The 12,193-nt window shown below is 52.5% G+C and overlaps 1 protein-coding gene across 1 annotated transcript in view; it reads right to left on the bottom strand.

Annotated features, from left to right (window-relative positions):
* The window catches only part of HEG1 (heart development protein with EGF like domains 1), a 90,108-nt gene extending 78,490 nt beyond the window's left edge, over positions 1-11,618 (bottom strand). Inside the window, exon 1 of the mRNA XM_021070219.1 lies at positions 11,173-11,618. Within this exon, the coding sequence (XP_020925878.1) occupies positions 11,173-11,404 (232 nt within the window). The 5' untranslated portion in view covers positions 11,405-11,618. The remainder of the gene's footprint in view (positions 1-11,172) is intronic.

The raw sequence follows: 12,193 nt of genomic DNA, 5'->3' as shown, positions 1-12,193 counted from the left end.
TCGGAAACGGGCTCAGATATGAAAGGCCTAAACTAATGATGACAGAGAGAAGTCTAAAAACCATAGGTGAGTTCGGGGGTGGGAGAGACTGGGTACAGAGTCCGAAGTGGCCTGAGCCTTGCATTCAGAACTGTCCCCTGTCCAAGCGCTGATGTGAAGCTTGTCACAAGCAATGGCATGTTAAAGCATGGTTTCAGGAGCAGCATCATGGCCAACGATAAGCTCTGCCCAGACCTATCATCGCTTTACAAGACATAGGACTTAATTCCTATATATTGTGGTGTGTCTTTTTTTTTTTTTTTTGTCTTTTTAGGGTTGCACCCGCAGCATATGGAGTTCCCAGGGTAGGTCCAAGCAGAGCTTACAGCTGCCGGCCTGCACCACAGCCACAGCACACAGGATGTGAGCCGCATCTGTGACCTACCACAACTCACGGCATCACCGGATCCTTAACCCACTGAGCAAGCAGGATCAAACCCGAAACCTCATGTTCCTAGTCAGATTCGTTAACCACTGAGCCACGACAGGAGCTCCCTCCCTGTATATTAATAGCCAATTTGACAGAGGAGAAACGGAAGCACAGAGAGGGCGAATAACTATAAGGTAACACAGCAGGCCATTGGCACTGCTGGATCTGGACTGAGGCTGTCTGACCCCCAAACTAGGACCTCCACAGTCTGTACTGCAAAGCCAGCAGGGCTTTCATTCATCCACACCTGCAAAAGATGATCCCAGAAAAGTCTTACCCCATGACAGCAAACATGTCCTGGTGCCCCAAAGGCCACAGAGTGAAACTCACCCCTGTACTGAAGCTGTTCCATCTCCTCCAGGAGAATGGTGGTTCAACACTAGCCCAACATTGACACCACCATCTTCTTTGCCCAAAACAATAACCACCAATACACGACGTCCTCTCCCTGCATCTCGCTACACCTTCCTCCAATGTGACTGCTGGTCATGGCACAGCCACAGGAAGCTTGACCTTGACCTCTGCCTCTCTCATCACCCCTTCCTCCCTGTCCATCCTCACTTATCAAAACGTAAGCAGAAACTGTCAAACTATCAAATCATCCCCTTGCCTCAGAACCAGTCCTCCAGCCAGAGAGTGGGGGCTGTTATTGGTCTTAGTGAGTCCGGGCTCCCACCCACCCCCAACAACCCAGGAACTGGGAAACAGAGCCTGTCTCACACCACCGACCTGTACTCCCCAAACACTCTACATGACAGAATAAACGTGAAGTGCAAGTACCCCAACCAAAAACAGCTCAGAGGAATGTGTCCTGCTGGAAGCCTTGTAGATTCACCACTTCTTAGAATCAATACAAGAGCCCTAACCCCCATGGTGCAGGCTGTTGCTGTAGCACGGGGCAGTGCGGCCACAGCTGGACAGATTGCCCAGGCTGGGCGCAGGAAAAAAGAATAAAACCATTGCTCCTCTCAAGGGCTGCAGTCAGGGTCCAGTACACATGCAGAGCCACCGTCCCTCGCCCTCACACGTCCCGCTTCCGACTCCAGCGAAGATCCTGTGCTGGTCTCACGTTTTACCAGCTTCGGGGAAATGGGAGTGTTCACAGGATCAAATGGCCTCTCAGAAAGGAGCTTCAGCACAGTATGGACCAACCCTTCATTCATCAAGAAACAGAGGCCCAGTGGAGAAAATGTGGCCCAATTACATGATGACTAGAGCCAAAACTTGACCCTGGAGCTTTTAGAACAGCTTTCCCCACTAGCCACGCCAGGTGCTGGGGCACCCTTTCTACCTCCAACTATAGCTCTAACTGGCACTATGATGGCTGTGACACTGCTTCGCTGGTTTCTAGAACCTTTCCAGGACCTGTGGCACAGGCTGACAGCTGTAGCTCCAATTAGACCCTTAGCCTGGGAACTTCCATTTGTGGCTGTTGCAGCCTAAAAAGCAAAAAAAAAAAAAAGTGAGAGCCCTAAAATGAAATGGACAGTCTTCTTTTTCCTCCTTATTTTGTAAATAAGCCTTTCTATCATTTAATGAATAAAGACAGATTTTTTTTTTTTTTTTTTTTTTTTTGTCACCTTCAGCATAGGCTAGGGTCAAATCAGAGCGGCATCTGCCGGCCTACACCACAGCCACAGCAATGCCAGATCCAAGTCTGGTCTGCGACCTGCATCACAGCTTATGGTGACAGCAATCCTTGACCCACTGAGCAGGCCGGATGGGAACTGGGGGCGGCCCGAGGACGACAGATCTTTTGAGGTCCTGTCTAAACCTAAGAATGCAGGCTTCTCTGAACAAAAAGAATTCTCGAAGTGTTCTTATATACACCAAACAAACTCCTACAATTTAAGGGATCAATTATTGCCAATGAAATGACTCTAATTAAAAGATGCAGGCCCTGTGGTGGTCTTTTGCCCCTTCTATTCAGTTCCTTCTAAAATCCATAATTCCTTCTACCTGGTCACTTGGCAAAGCATTGTGCTAGGCTGCCGTCTGCCCAGAGGTAGTCACCCTCTTCACAGCCGTGGGCAGAGCTTCCCCTGGCAGTGTCCCCGAGCTTCCTGTTCATCAGACACCCGTGCAGTCAGACACCAATGATACATCTTCTCTTTAACTTCTGGAAAAAGTATATAACTTGGTACAATTCAAGGGGTCCTTTGGTAGTACTGCCAAGAATCTTAAAAATTCCACATCAGGAATTAAACATTAAGCAAATAATCAGATATAAATACAAAATTTGATGCCTCTAAGATATTTATCACAGCATTATCTATGATAGCGAAAAACTGATGTAGTCTTTATATCCAACGAAGAAATAGCTAGAAAAAACTTATGGTATAATAAACAATATCCATTCTGGATATTCATATGCCTATACACATGGATTGATACGTAAATAGATGGATAGTTAGAGATAGATAACTTTATATTCCACATCAATAAGAAATAATAACATGCTCAATTGTAATATATTTCTAGTAGTTGGAATATAGGTGGTATTCATTTATTGCTTTTACTTCTCTATAACTTCTGATGTTATATATAAACACATACAACTTTTATAATCAAAAAAAATTAATGTCTAAAAAGGACTTTAAATTTTGGAAAAAGGAAAAGACGGCCATGCAGCTTGGAGATACCAAAATGCCAGCACTTTACTGTCAGCCTAAGTCAAAAACGTCACCTGACAGCCTCACTGTTGACTGGCAGCAAGCCAGCTTCCCGGGGCTGAGGTCCTGGTCTGGTGGGGAGCAAAGATCAGGAAGACTGGTCCTGCTGACACGAGGACAAGCATCCTCACCCTCTGACAGCTCAGGGCCAACAAGGAAGCGGGACCACGGCAAGCAGAAGGCGAACACTCTTCTGCATCCAAACCCTTGACTCCAGAGATCCCGCCACAGCAGCAGCCCAGCCAGGGACCCTGAACCACAGCCCACATGACAGCTTGGATGCGGCTTCTCTGCTCCACTGGCAGCCCTCTGCCCTCTCCCTCCCCTGGAGAAGAAGACTGTTGGGTCCACAGTCCTACTGCACCGGGGGTACAGCAGGAGGGAGGCATGGGCTCGCCCACCCTGTGTTTCGCTGGTCCAGGCTCATAGGACAGCGCCGTCCCAGAGACAGTCCTGCAAGAGCGCATCCTCTTCCCACCTCCACTCTCCACATCTAGAGCCATCATTTACTCCACAAGCCACCAGGGCATGCCACAGGTCAGACTCCTACCTAGGCTGGCTTCCCACAGTCTATTCCCCATAACCACCCCTCTGCCTAACCCCCTCCAGGTGCTAGAGGACAGTCTGCCCTCCTCGCCACCTCTCACAGCCCCACAGGCCTGCCAGCACAGGCTCCTTCTCTCCATCCTCAGGGTGTGTGCACTGGCTGCTCCCTCCACCGCAAGGCTGGTTCCACCACAGCCCAGGGCACACCCTGTGCCTCGTCCTGGATGGAAGGAGCTGGGTCTGTAGAAACCAGCAGTCTGGGGCTAGGACAGGGAGCTGAACAAAATGAGGCCAGAGGCTGGTGGGTCGGACCTGTGGACTCGTGTTCCTCCAGGGGGTCTGGATTTTATTCTCAGCACAACGGCAGAGCCCTCAGAGGGTGTTTGGTCGGAGAGTGAGCTGACCTGAACTGCATCTGAAGCAGATGGCTCTGACTCCTGTGAGCAGAGAGTGGAGGGAGAGCTTGAGTGGACATGGGGGATATAGAAAGAGCAGCAGAGATGGAGAGGGCGGATTGGATCTATTCTGGAAATAGAACCAACTGGAGTGTGCTGCGTTACACGCGTGCGCGCGCGCGCACACACAACACACACATACACACACAAGATGGAAGGTAAGGGCAAAGGATGATAGAGGTGGCTCCTAGGCTTATCCTTTATGTAACGAGGCGAGGGTGTTGCCAACTCCTGACATGGAGGAGTCAGGAGTCAACACTGTTTGGGATGGGAATCAAGGCTCTTTTCTCTCTGCTTGTCCTCTTTCACATCACTCTGAACTTTGCCCAGGGAGGCCAACATCTGCTGTCTCCACACAGTAAGCAGGCTTCTTCCTGCTCTACCAAAGCTCCCCCAAATTCTCAGAATCAAAGCCAGGGGCCTTCCCTCAGGCCGCATTCTCCATCTCCCTTCTCCTTTCATGTGGACAGGATCTGGATGAGACAAGACCAGCAGATACAGGTGAGCTTACACGCCGTCCCTTGGCCGACTGTAGGAGTGTATGCACACACTGCACACTATACTCAATCACCCATGACCCACAGCCAGCCCAGGCTGCACGACCTTTCAAGGCGCCCTCCGGCCGGCCTGGCCCCTGGCTGGCACTGCTTCCTCCCCACCATCTAAGCTGGGTGTTCCCCATGGGCACCGCCAGCTTCCTCTTCTCCAGGGCATCTGCTGCTGCTGAGGTCATGTCCAGACCGAATATGGCCCTGACCTCGTCCTGGTTCAGTTCTGCATTCTCAGCTGTCCTCGGAAGACTTCTACTGGGACAGGCTGTGGTCTTCACAGTGAAGGCTCTTCAAATGTCACAAACCAGCTCCTCTCCATCCACCACCCCCATCACCCCTGAGCCAGGTGGTCACCAGGGCCTCCTGCCTGGGCCCTTGCATGGCTCCTTTCAATTTCTACTCCACCCGTTCTAGTCCATGCTGTTTTTCAGTCTTTTCCTCCTAGCCTATCAATACCCTGTCTGCCAGCCTTCTTGTATCTCTGAGATTACTCCTGGGCTGGAATGCGGCAGATCTGTTGTTCGGTTCATCCATGAGGCCCCAGACTAAGCACCAATGAACACGGAACAAGCGGACATGCTGCTCGTTCCTCACAACCCTCAGGGGCTCCTCAATAGGGATGAGAGAAACCGGATGCCTTCAACAGGCCCTAAAGTTTCCTTCCTTTGGACCCAATCCTCCTTTCTAGGCTTCTTTTCAATGATTCTAGTTAGGCTGGAGCCTAATTAGTCTTCCGAGTCCTCCCCCACCTTCCTGATGGTGATCACTTGCACGTTAAAAACCTGGAGCTTTCAATATTTGGAAACTGCCAAGACCCTCACTGCTCTCTGTCCATCTGTATCCAAGCAACTCTTTCTTTTCCCCCCACCCCCCATGTCTGCTGGACTGCCCACCCTGGCTGTCCCTCCACGTCTGCATTGCAGCCGTCTCCATCCACACTGCTCAGTAAGACCCTCTCGTGACACTGCTTCAGCTCTGAATCACTTGTGCATCGTTACTGCACTTTTTCTGGTCTTCTTTTTTTCTAGGGCCGCGCCCATGGCATATGGAGGTTCCCAGGTGAGGGGTCTAATCGAAGCTACAGCTGCCAGCCTACACCACAGCCAAAGTACATGGGATCTGAGCCATATCTGCGACCTACACCACAGATCACGGCAACGCCGGATCTTAACCCACTGAGCGAGGCCAGGACCGAACCTGAGTCCTCATGGATACTAGTCAGGTTCGTTAACCTGTGAGCTACGATGGGAACTCCCATTACTGCACTTTGAGACATGTGGTGTTTGCGCTCTAACAAGACTGCACGTTCCCTGGGTGCTGGCAGATTTGCACGGCATCCTCCTATCACCCGGTGCGGCTCCTCACACAGAAAAAGGGCTCTGTAAGTATTTTCTGATGTACACATCAGTCAAATGGGATGCAGACTGAGTCCTATGCCACACTCTACAAAAGATGAGGGAAAGGACGGGACAGAAACATCTTTGTTTCTGTCTACACAAGATGCACGATGAGTGGGTAGCAGAGGGCGTAGATGATCAAAAGAAAATTTTACAGCCTCTGAAGAGGGTACCGGCTGACGTCTCCTCCTACTGAATGGGTGTGCATAACACTGCCTCAGAATATCAGCCATATCCCCAGGAGAGAGCCCATTAAGACAGCCACCAATTCATTCAGCTTCGTTGCTAATGAATGTCGCTACCTCTGGCATCATAACCTGTGGATGGCATATAAGTAGGGCGGAATTCACAATCGCCATATACAATACCATTTTTACACATACAAGGACTTGTGCCCCACGTCCTTTCACTAGAACTCTACTCGGCAGCCTTTCTCCAGTAAGAGCCACTGCCATTCCTTATCCTGTCTCTCATCCCAATCCTAGTCCTACTCTCTAAAAAAAGGTGAGAGCAAGAGACGGAGGAAGAAGAAGGATGCACTGCAGAGGATCCTGGAGATCTAGAAAACTCTCACCCCATTTTACAGGTGAGAAACTCAAGGCTGCTAAATATATTGTGGGAGGAGCAAATGGCTTTGGCCAAATCTATTTAAATTCTTCCTCCTCCACATACCGTGTGGTGTAACATCCCAGGTTCGGTGTCCACGACTGTAAAAAGGCAGCAATATTCCTCGCCGGGTTGTTGTGAGGGTTAAACGGGATGAGGAATGTGATCCGACCACACAGGTCCTCAGAGGGTAGGAGTCAAAGAGGGCCAAGCCGAATCTCCCTCCCTGGTGCTTCCTTCCCTCGGATCCTTTCTTTTTTTCTTTTGTTTATTGTCTTTTTAGGGCCGCACCCGCGGCATATGGAGGTTCCCAGGCTAGGGATCCATCGGAGCTACAGCTGCTGGCCTATGCCACAGCCACAGCCACACGGGATCCAAGCCACGTCTACGACCTACACCGCAGATCATAGCAATGCCAGATCCTGAACCCACTGAGTGAGGCCAGGAATCGAACCCAGTCCTCAGGATACAAGCCAGGTTCTTAACCTGCTGAGCTGCAATGAGAACTCCGCCCTAGGATTCTGAAGGAGGGACATTTATTGCAGCTGGAACTCTCCTTCACACAAAGAGGGGGTGAGGGCAGAGGGCAGCTTCTGAGAAGGCACTAAGGGGCTCATGAAGCCACAACTGCCATCTGTGCTTTGCTTTTTTTCTGGGCAGCTCTGAGACAACATGCCAAGAACTCTAAGAACACTGCTTTCGGCCGCTGGGCAGGGCTGCTGGAAGGCAGAGGGGATCGCTGGGAGGGCAGAGGCTCCTTACCCCGGGACTTGGGGTGCAGTCACTGCCTGGCTGGGCAGTGGACACTTTTCATTCTCGCCCTGCCCACACCATCCAGCTCTGGGCAGGAAACAGCAGCTCAGCCTTTACACACATGAGGTTAGAAGGATGTGGCTTTTAAACACATCAGGGCCAGGGTGAGTCCCTTCCCCACACCTCTCCTTCTATTTAGGGTGCCCTCCATCAAAGCAAGAAGGCTTCTCAGGAATCCCATCACCACCATGCCCAGCCCCAGCCAGGATGGTGCTGGAGGAAAGCCATCTCCCTTCCCTGGGGGCTGCCTCCTGCCTCGCCTGGGTCTTCACTACACTGTGTGATGGTTCCCTCCACCGCAGCTAGAGCTAAATGACAAGTTGGCCCACAAAGTTACAGCAATTCAGGCGACAGCTATGTAACAGCCCAGAAGGGGCTGGGCTCACAAGCGCTTCCTTACTCTAGGGAGCTGCATTTTTTTAAGATTATTATTCCTTGGGCTGGTGCTCAACTTCTCAGCGTCATTTCCCCTTTGGGTGGGAAAGTTCTTTCCTTCTGCACTGATTTTCGTTATGACTTAAGCCTCCCCTCCCATCTCCTCCCCCACCCGGCGCATTTGCCGATCTCACAATTAAAGCCTATGGATTGCAAAAGTCAAAGTGTATAAACTTAAGCACTCAGCTTAGAACTGTGGCTCGGCTCAGAAACTCTGAATTGTTAAAAGAAAAAAAAAAAAAAAAAAACCCAAAAACCCACACAGTGAGGAAAACGAAAACCTCGAGGACCTGGCATCTCTATCTGCACTGGCTGAACACCAAGGTCAGCTGAAGAGCCTGTGGGTGACAGGTGGGCGCAAAAGTTTAACAAAGGACACACGAACGGGAAGGGGTGGGGCAGTGCTGCCAGCCACGGACGTGTGGTCTAAGGCAGGCAAATGACCCACAGGCAGAATACAAGTACGGTTACTCAACAGTGAGAACCTTGAACTCTGCAAGAGGAAAAGGGCTAGAAATGGCCCAGGGAAGAAAAGGACATCATCTCTTGTCCCTGCTGTTGACACTGTTTTTGGAAACCCAGGTCACGAGAACCAGGCACTGACCACGAGCATCCTCGCAGCAGAAGGGGCAGCAGGCGGTTTTCCCAATAATCAAATGCAGCACCTCATTTGTAAGATGCAGGGCTCATTACCTCAGGAGCAAGCCCCCTGCCCCCACCCGCACCCCAGCACAAAAGCGTTGGTGCAGAGCCTGGCTGGCCATCTGTCAGGGGTGCTGAGACAGCAGATACCCACATGGGATGCCATGTGGACCAGAGGGTCTCTGGAGACCCCTGCAGTGTCGAGACATCACTGCCTTGGGAAACAACTGATTGTGTCCTGTAGTACATGGTGGCTGATCAAAAGGGTCCAAAGAAGATCTCAGAGGTTCTTAAGAAGCTCAGACTCACTGAAATCACTTAAGGCTGGCTTTCTTGTCCATTGTTTCTTTTTTCCCTCCAAGTGACATTGTTTGGGCCACCACAAGAAAAGAAGCACAGGGGCTCCCTGGATCCTCAACCATATTAGTGAATTTAGTGAAATGAGACGTTTTCAACAAGTAATTCATTTCCTCTCTTCTAGGCTCTCCTTCCTGACATCCCACCCAAGATCCAGCTTTAGAGCAGCTCAAGTGCAGTCACTCCTTAGGTGGTCTTTGTTGGGGCACCAAGGGAAATCCTCTTAGGTAAGAGAAATTTTGGATCAGCCAGCTCCTGCCTACCTGTTCTCTGTTTTCGCCAGGGTCTCATGCACCTGAAACCTCCATCGCTCTCCCCCTGCAAAATGAATCTTTGCAACTGGGCAGGTGCCAAAGCCAAGACTAGCAGAGCTACCAGCCACACCTGTGAGGAAGTGTGGGTCACTTATGGTGGCGGGGTGGGGGTGGGGGTGGGGGTAGGGTGTCCCTGACCAGCAAGGGAGATCAGCCCCAATTCTTACCTGCCGAGTCCCGTAAACCAGCTGTCTCCACAGTCCCTCTCCCTGTAACACCTAGCTCTCTGTCATGCATGGGGTCTCTCAGATATAAGAGAAGGAAGGAGACGCATGTGCCAGCCTCATCCAGCCAGCCCCAACATGTCAGCTTCCTTCCCACCCACCTCCTAACAAGATCAGGCCCTAAGAAAGCCTGACTGCCGCCCAGCGAGAGTTGCCCCCAGGTCCTGAAAAGGCCTGAATCCCCTGTACCCCACTTCCCATTTAGAAGACTCACACATTCCTGCAGTATTCTGTACTTAGGTTTCTAACATAAGAAAGCCAGGAAATGTTCTCTTTATGTTCTTGAGTCCTTCCCGTGGAACGTAAAACAATGTACGCTGTAAGTCACCTAGAGTTGGGGTCATGGTGGGTGTGTCTCCCGCAGACCTTTAGAAGCTTTTTTCTCCTCTCTCTTCCCTTACGGACCCCTCACTTTCTCGATCGTGTGCCCGTGATGGAGAAGGTCACAAAGACAAGGCTTTTGCAATGATGGGAGTACTACTGCATAGAGCTGAGTTTTTATGAGAGGATCTGATTATTTTCTAAGCTTTTTTTTTTTTTTTTTTTTTTTCTTGTTTGATGGGAGGAGGCATCTCTCGGGGCAATGAAGCAAGTGAATTCCTATCCCAGGAAGTTTGTGTGACATGAGACACTTAAATGAAGTGTCCAGCAGGACGATGAAATCTTCTCAGCCTTCACCTCAACTCCAGGTCAATACCTATCCTGGCATCTCTGAGAGAATGTATGCCTTGCATCACTCCCAGGAAGGCAGCGGCCAACACAGCCCTGCTGACTTTGTTCAAAGCACTTTCCACTTATTTTTACTTTCATTTTGTCACATCATCATCAGGAGGCCAGGAAGAGTGGGTCTCATTACTTCCATTTCACAGATGGAGAGGCTGAGATCCAAAGAAGTGACAGTCCCCAGGTCACAAAGATATTATGGATAGAATTCCACTTAGTTCTTTGCATTTCTCCCAGACCTAAAGAAGCAACTGAATTAAAAGGTCCAGAGGAGAGAGGACAGGTCCCTCTCTGAGCAGACAGGCAGTGGCTGGGTATGGAGCAGCGCTCTCAGGAACCAAAAGGAGAGGAAAGACGTTTGCATTGCGGGGCTTCACCTTGGAACCCCCCACCCCCGGCCCTACCAGCCTCTTGCTTTAGAGTGATTCAGTAGAGTTTGGTTTCCAGCTACACCCTTTTGCCCTTTACAAATATCCTCAAGGCTAGAACCCTACAGTCACTTATTTAAATCTGAAAGTCAGCCTCTGTACCAGGAGAGGCCCTTTCTGTATCTATAGGAAAGAATGGAATTGTGGAACGGACTGGCCAGTTGTTATCACCTCCGAAGTGGGAGAGGCTCTTTGTAAGGTTCGGAGGTATTTCTCTTTCTTTTTTTTTTGTTAAGGTAGGTGTACGGGGGGTCCAGGGTACACCATGGCAGATAAGTTTTCTTCCAAGGGGTAGAGAGAGAACAGGATGGTCACACACACCCCAGTCCAGCCGGCGGCGAAAGCGGCTAGGAAACCACTCTCCCAGCTCGCTGCCCTCCCTCCCACCCCAACCCCAAGGGTCCCAGCGCGCGAGGGGAAGCGGAGCCCCCACCGGGGCTGAGCGACGCGGAGGGGCCTAGGGCTCTGGGATGCAGCCCTGGGCGCGCCCACGCCCCCAGCCCGAGGCTCGCGCGGCGCTGGTCCCTGGCACTCACTCACCGGTGCTCCCGCCTCGGGGGACTCGGCCCGAAGGTTCGGGCCGCGTCGCGGTGCCACGCACAGCGGCTGTCCAGCGGTGGCCCGTAGGCGCGGGCCCGTGGCGCTCCGGGGACAGCGCGGGCGGCGGCGGCGGCGGCGGCGGCTCGCTCTCGTTGCGGGGCTTGGGGGCGGCCGGCGGCGGCAGTAGCAGCAGCGGTAGCAGCAGCAGCAGGAGCGGCGGCGGCGAGGCCATGGTGGCGGCGCCCGCCCGCGCTCACATGCCCGGCGCGCGGGTGGGCGCGGGGCGGCCACGGGTGCGAGGGAAACGGGCGGCGGGTGCCGCGCCGGGCTGGGGAAGTGAGCGAAGTGAAGCTGCAAGCGCGGTCCCCGCCTCAAAAGTTGTGGGGAGCCGCGGGAGGGAGGTCGGGGGCCGGGCGGGCGCGGCGGAGGCGGCCCCGGCGCCGCTACATGCTGATTAGCCCGGGCGGGTCGCGGGGCGGGCGGCTCCTCCTCGGGTTGACATCACCGGCCGAGCGCGGCCGGGCTCGGCCGGGGCGGGGAGAGGGCAGGAAGGGGGCGGGGGCCGGGCCCGCGAGCGCCGGCCTGGGACTGCGGGGGGAGGTCCTCGGAGCCGGTGACCTCGGACACACACACACGCACACCCACCCTCCCCACCCCGATTAGTATTGCCTTGCTATTTGCAGAAAATTTAGAAAACCCGAGTCCTCTGAATCGGGGACCAGAATTTCTCAGCTCCTTAAATGCACAATCGGTGAAAAGCAGGTACTGGGTAATGTGATTACCATTAAGTAGATCATACAAAGTGCTTTGATATGCGAGGGCAGTGGAACCTGTGCCCCTGCTTCCCATCCCTACTAATCTTAGCCACCCCCCACTCCCATACACACACCCCCTACCGCCTGCCGCCCCCCCTCCACCTCTCCTCCAGGCCCCAGGGCTGGGGTTGAGTTGGCTGTAGCCAAGCCTAACACCACACCCTGCAGCCATCGCGGGAGTCATCCTACACCCCCCCACCCACGTC

The sequence above is a fragment of the Sus scrofa genome, chromosome 13 (assembly GCF_000003025.6).
Source record: "Sus scrofa isolate TJ Tabasco breed Duroc chromosome 13, Sscrofa11.1, whole genome shotgun sequence".
In the NCBI taxonomy this organism is placed as follows: Eukaryota; Metazoa; Chordata; class Mammalia; order Artiodactyla; family Suidae; genus Sus; species Sus scrofa.
Note: the sequence above shows the minus strand (reverse complement) of the source record. Positions and strands in the feature narration are given on the sequence as shown.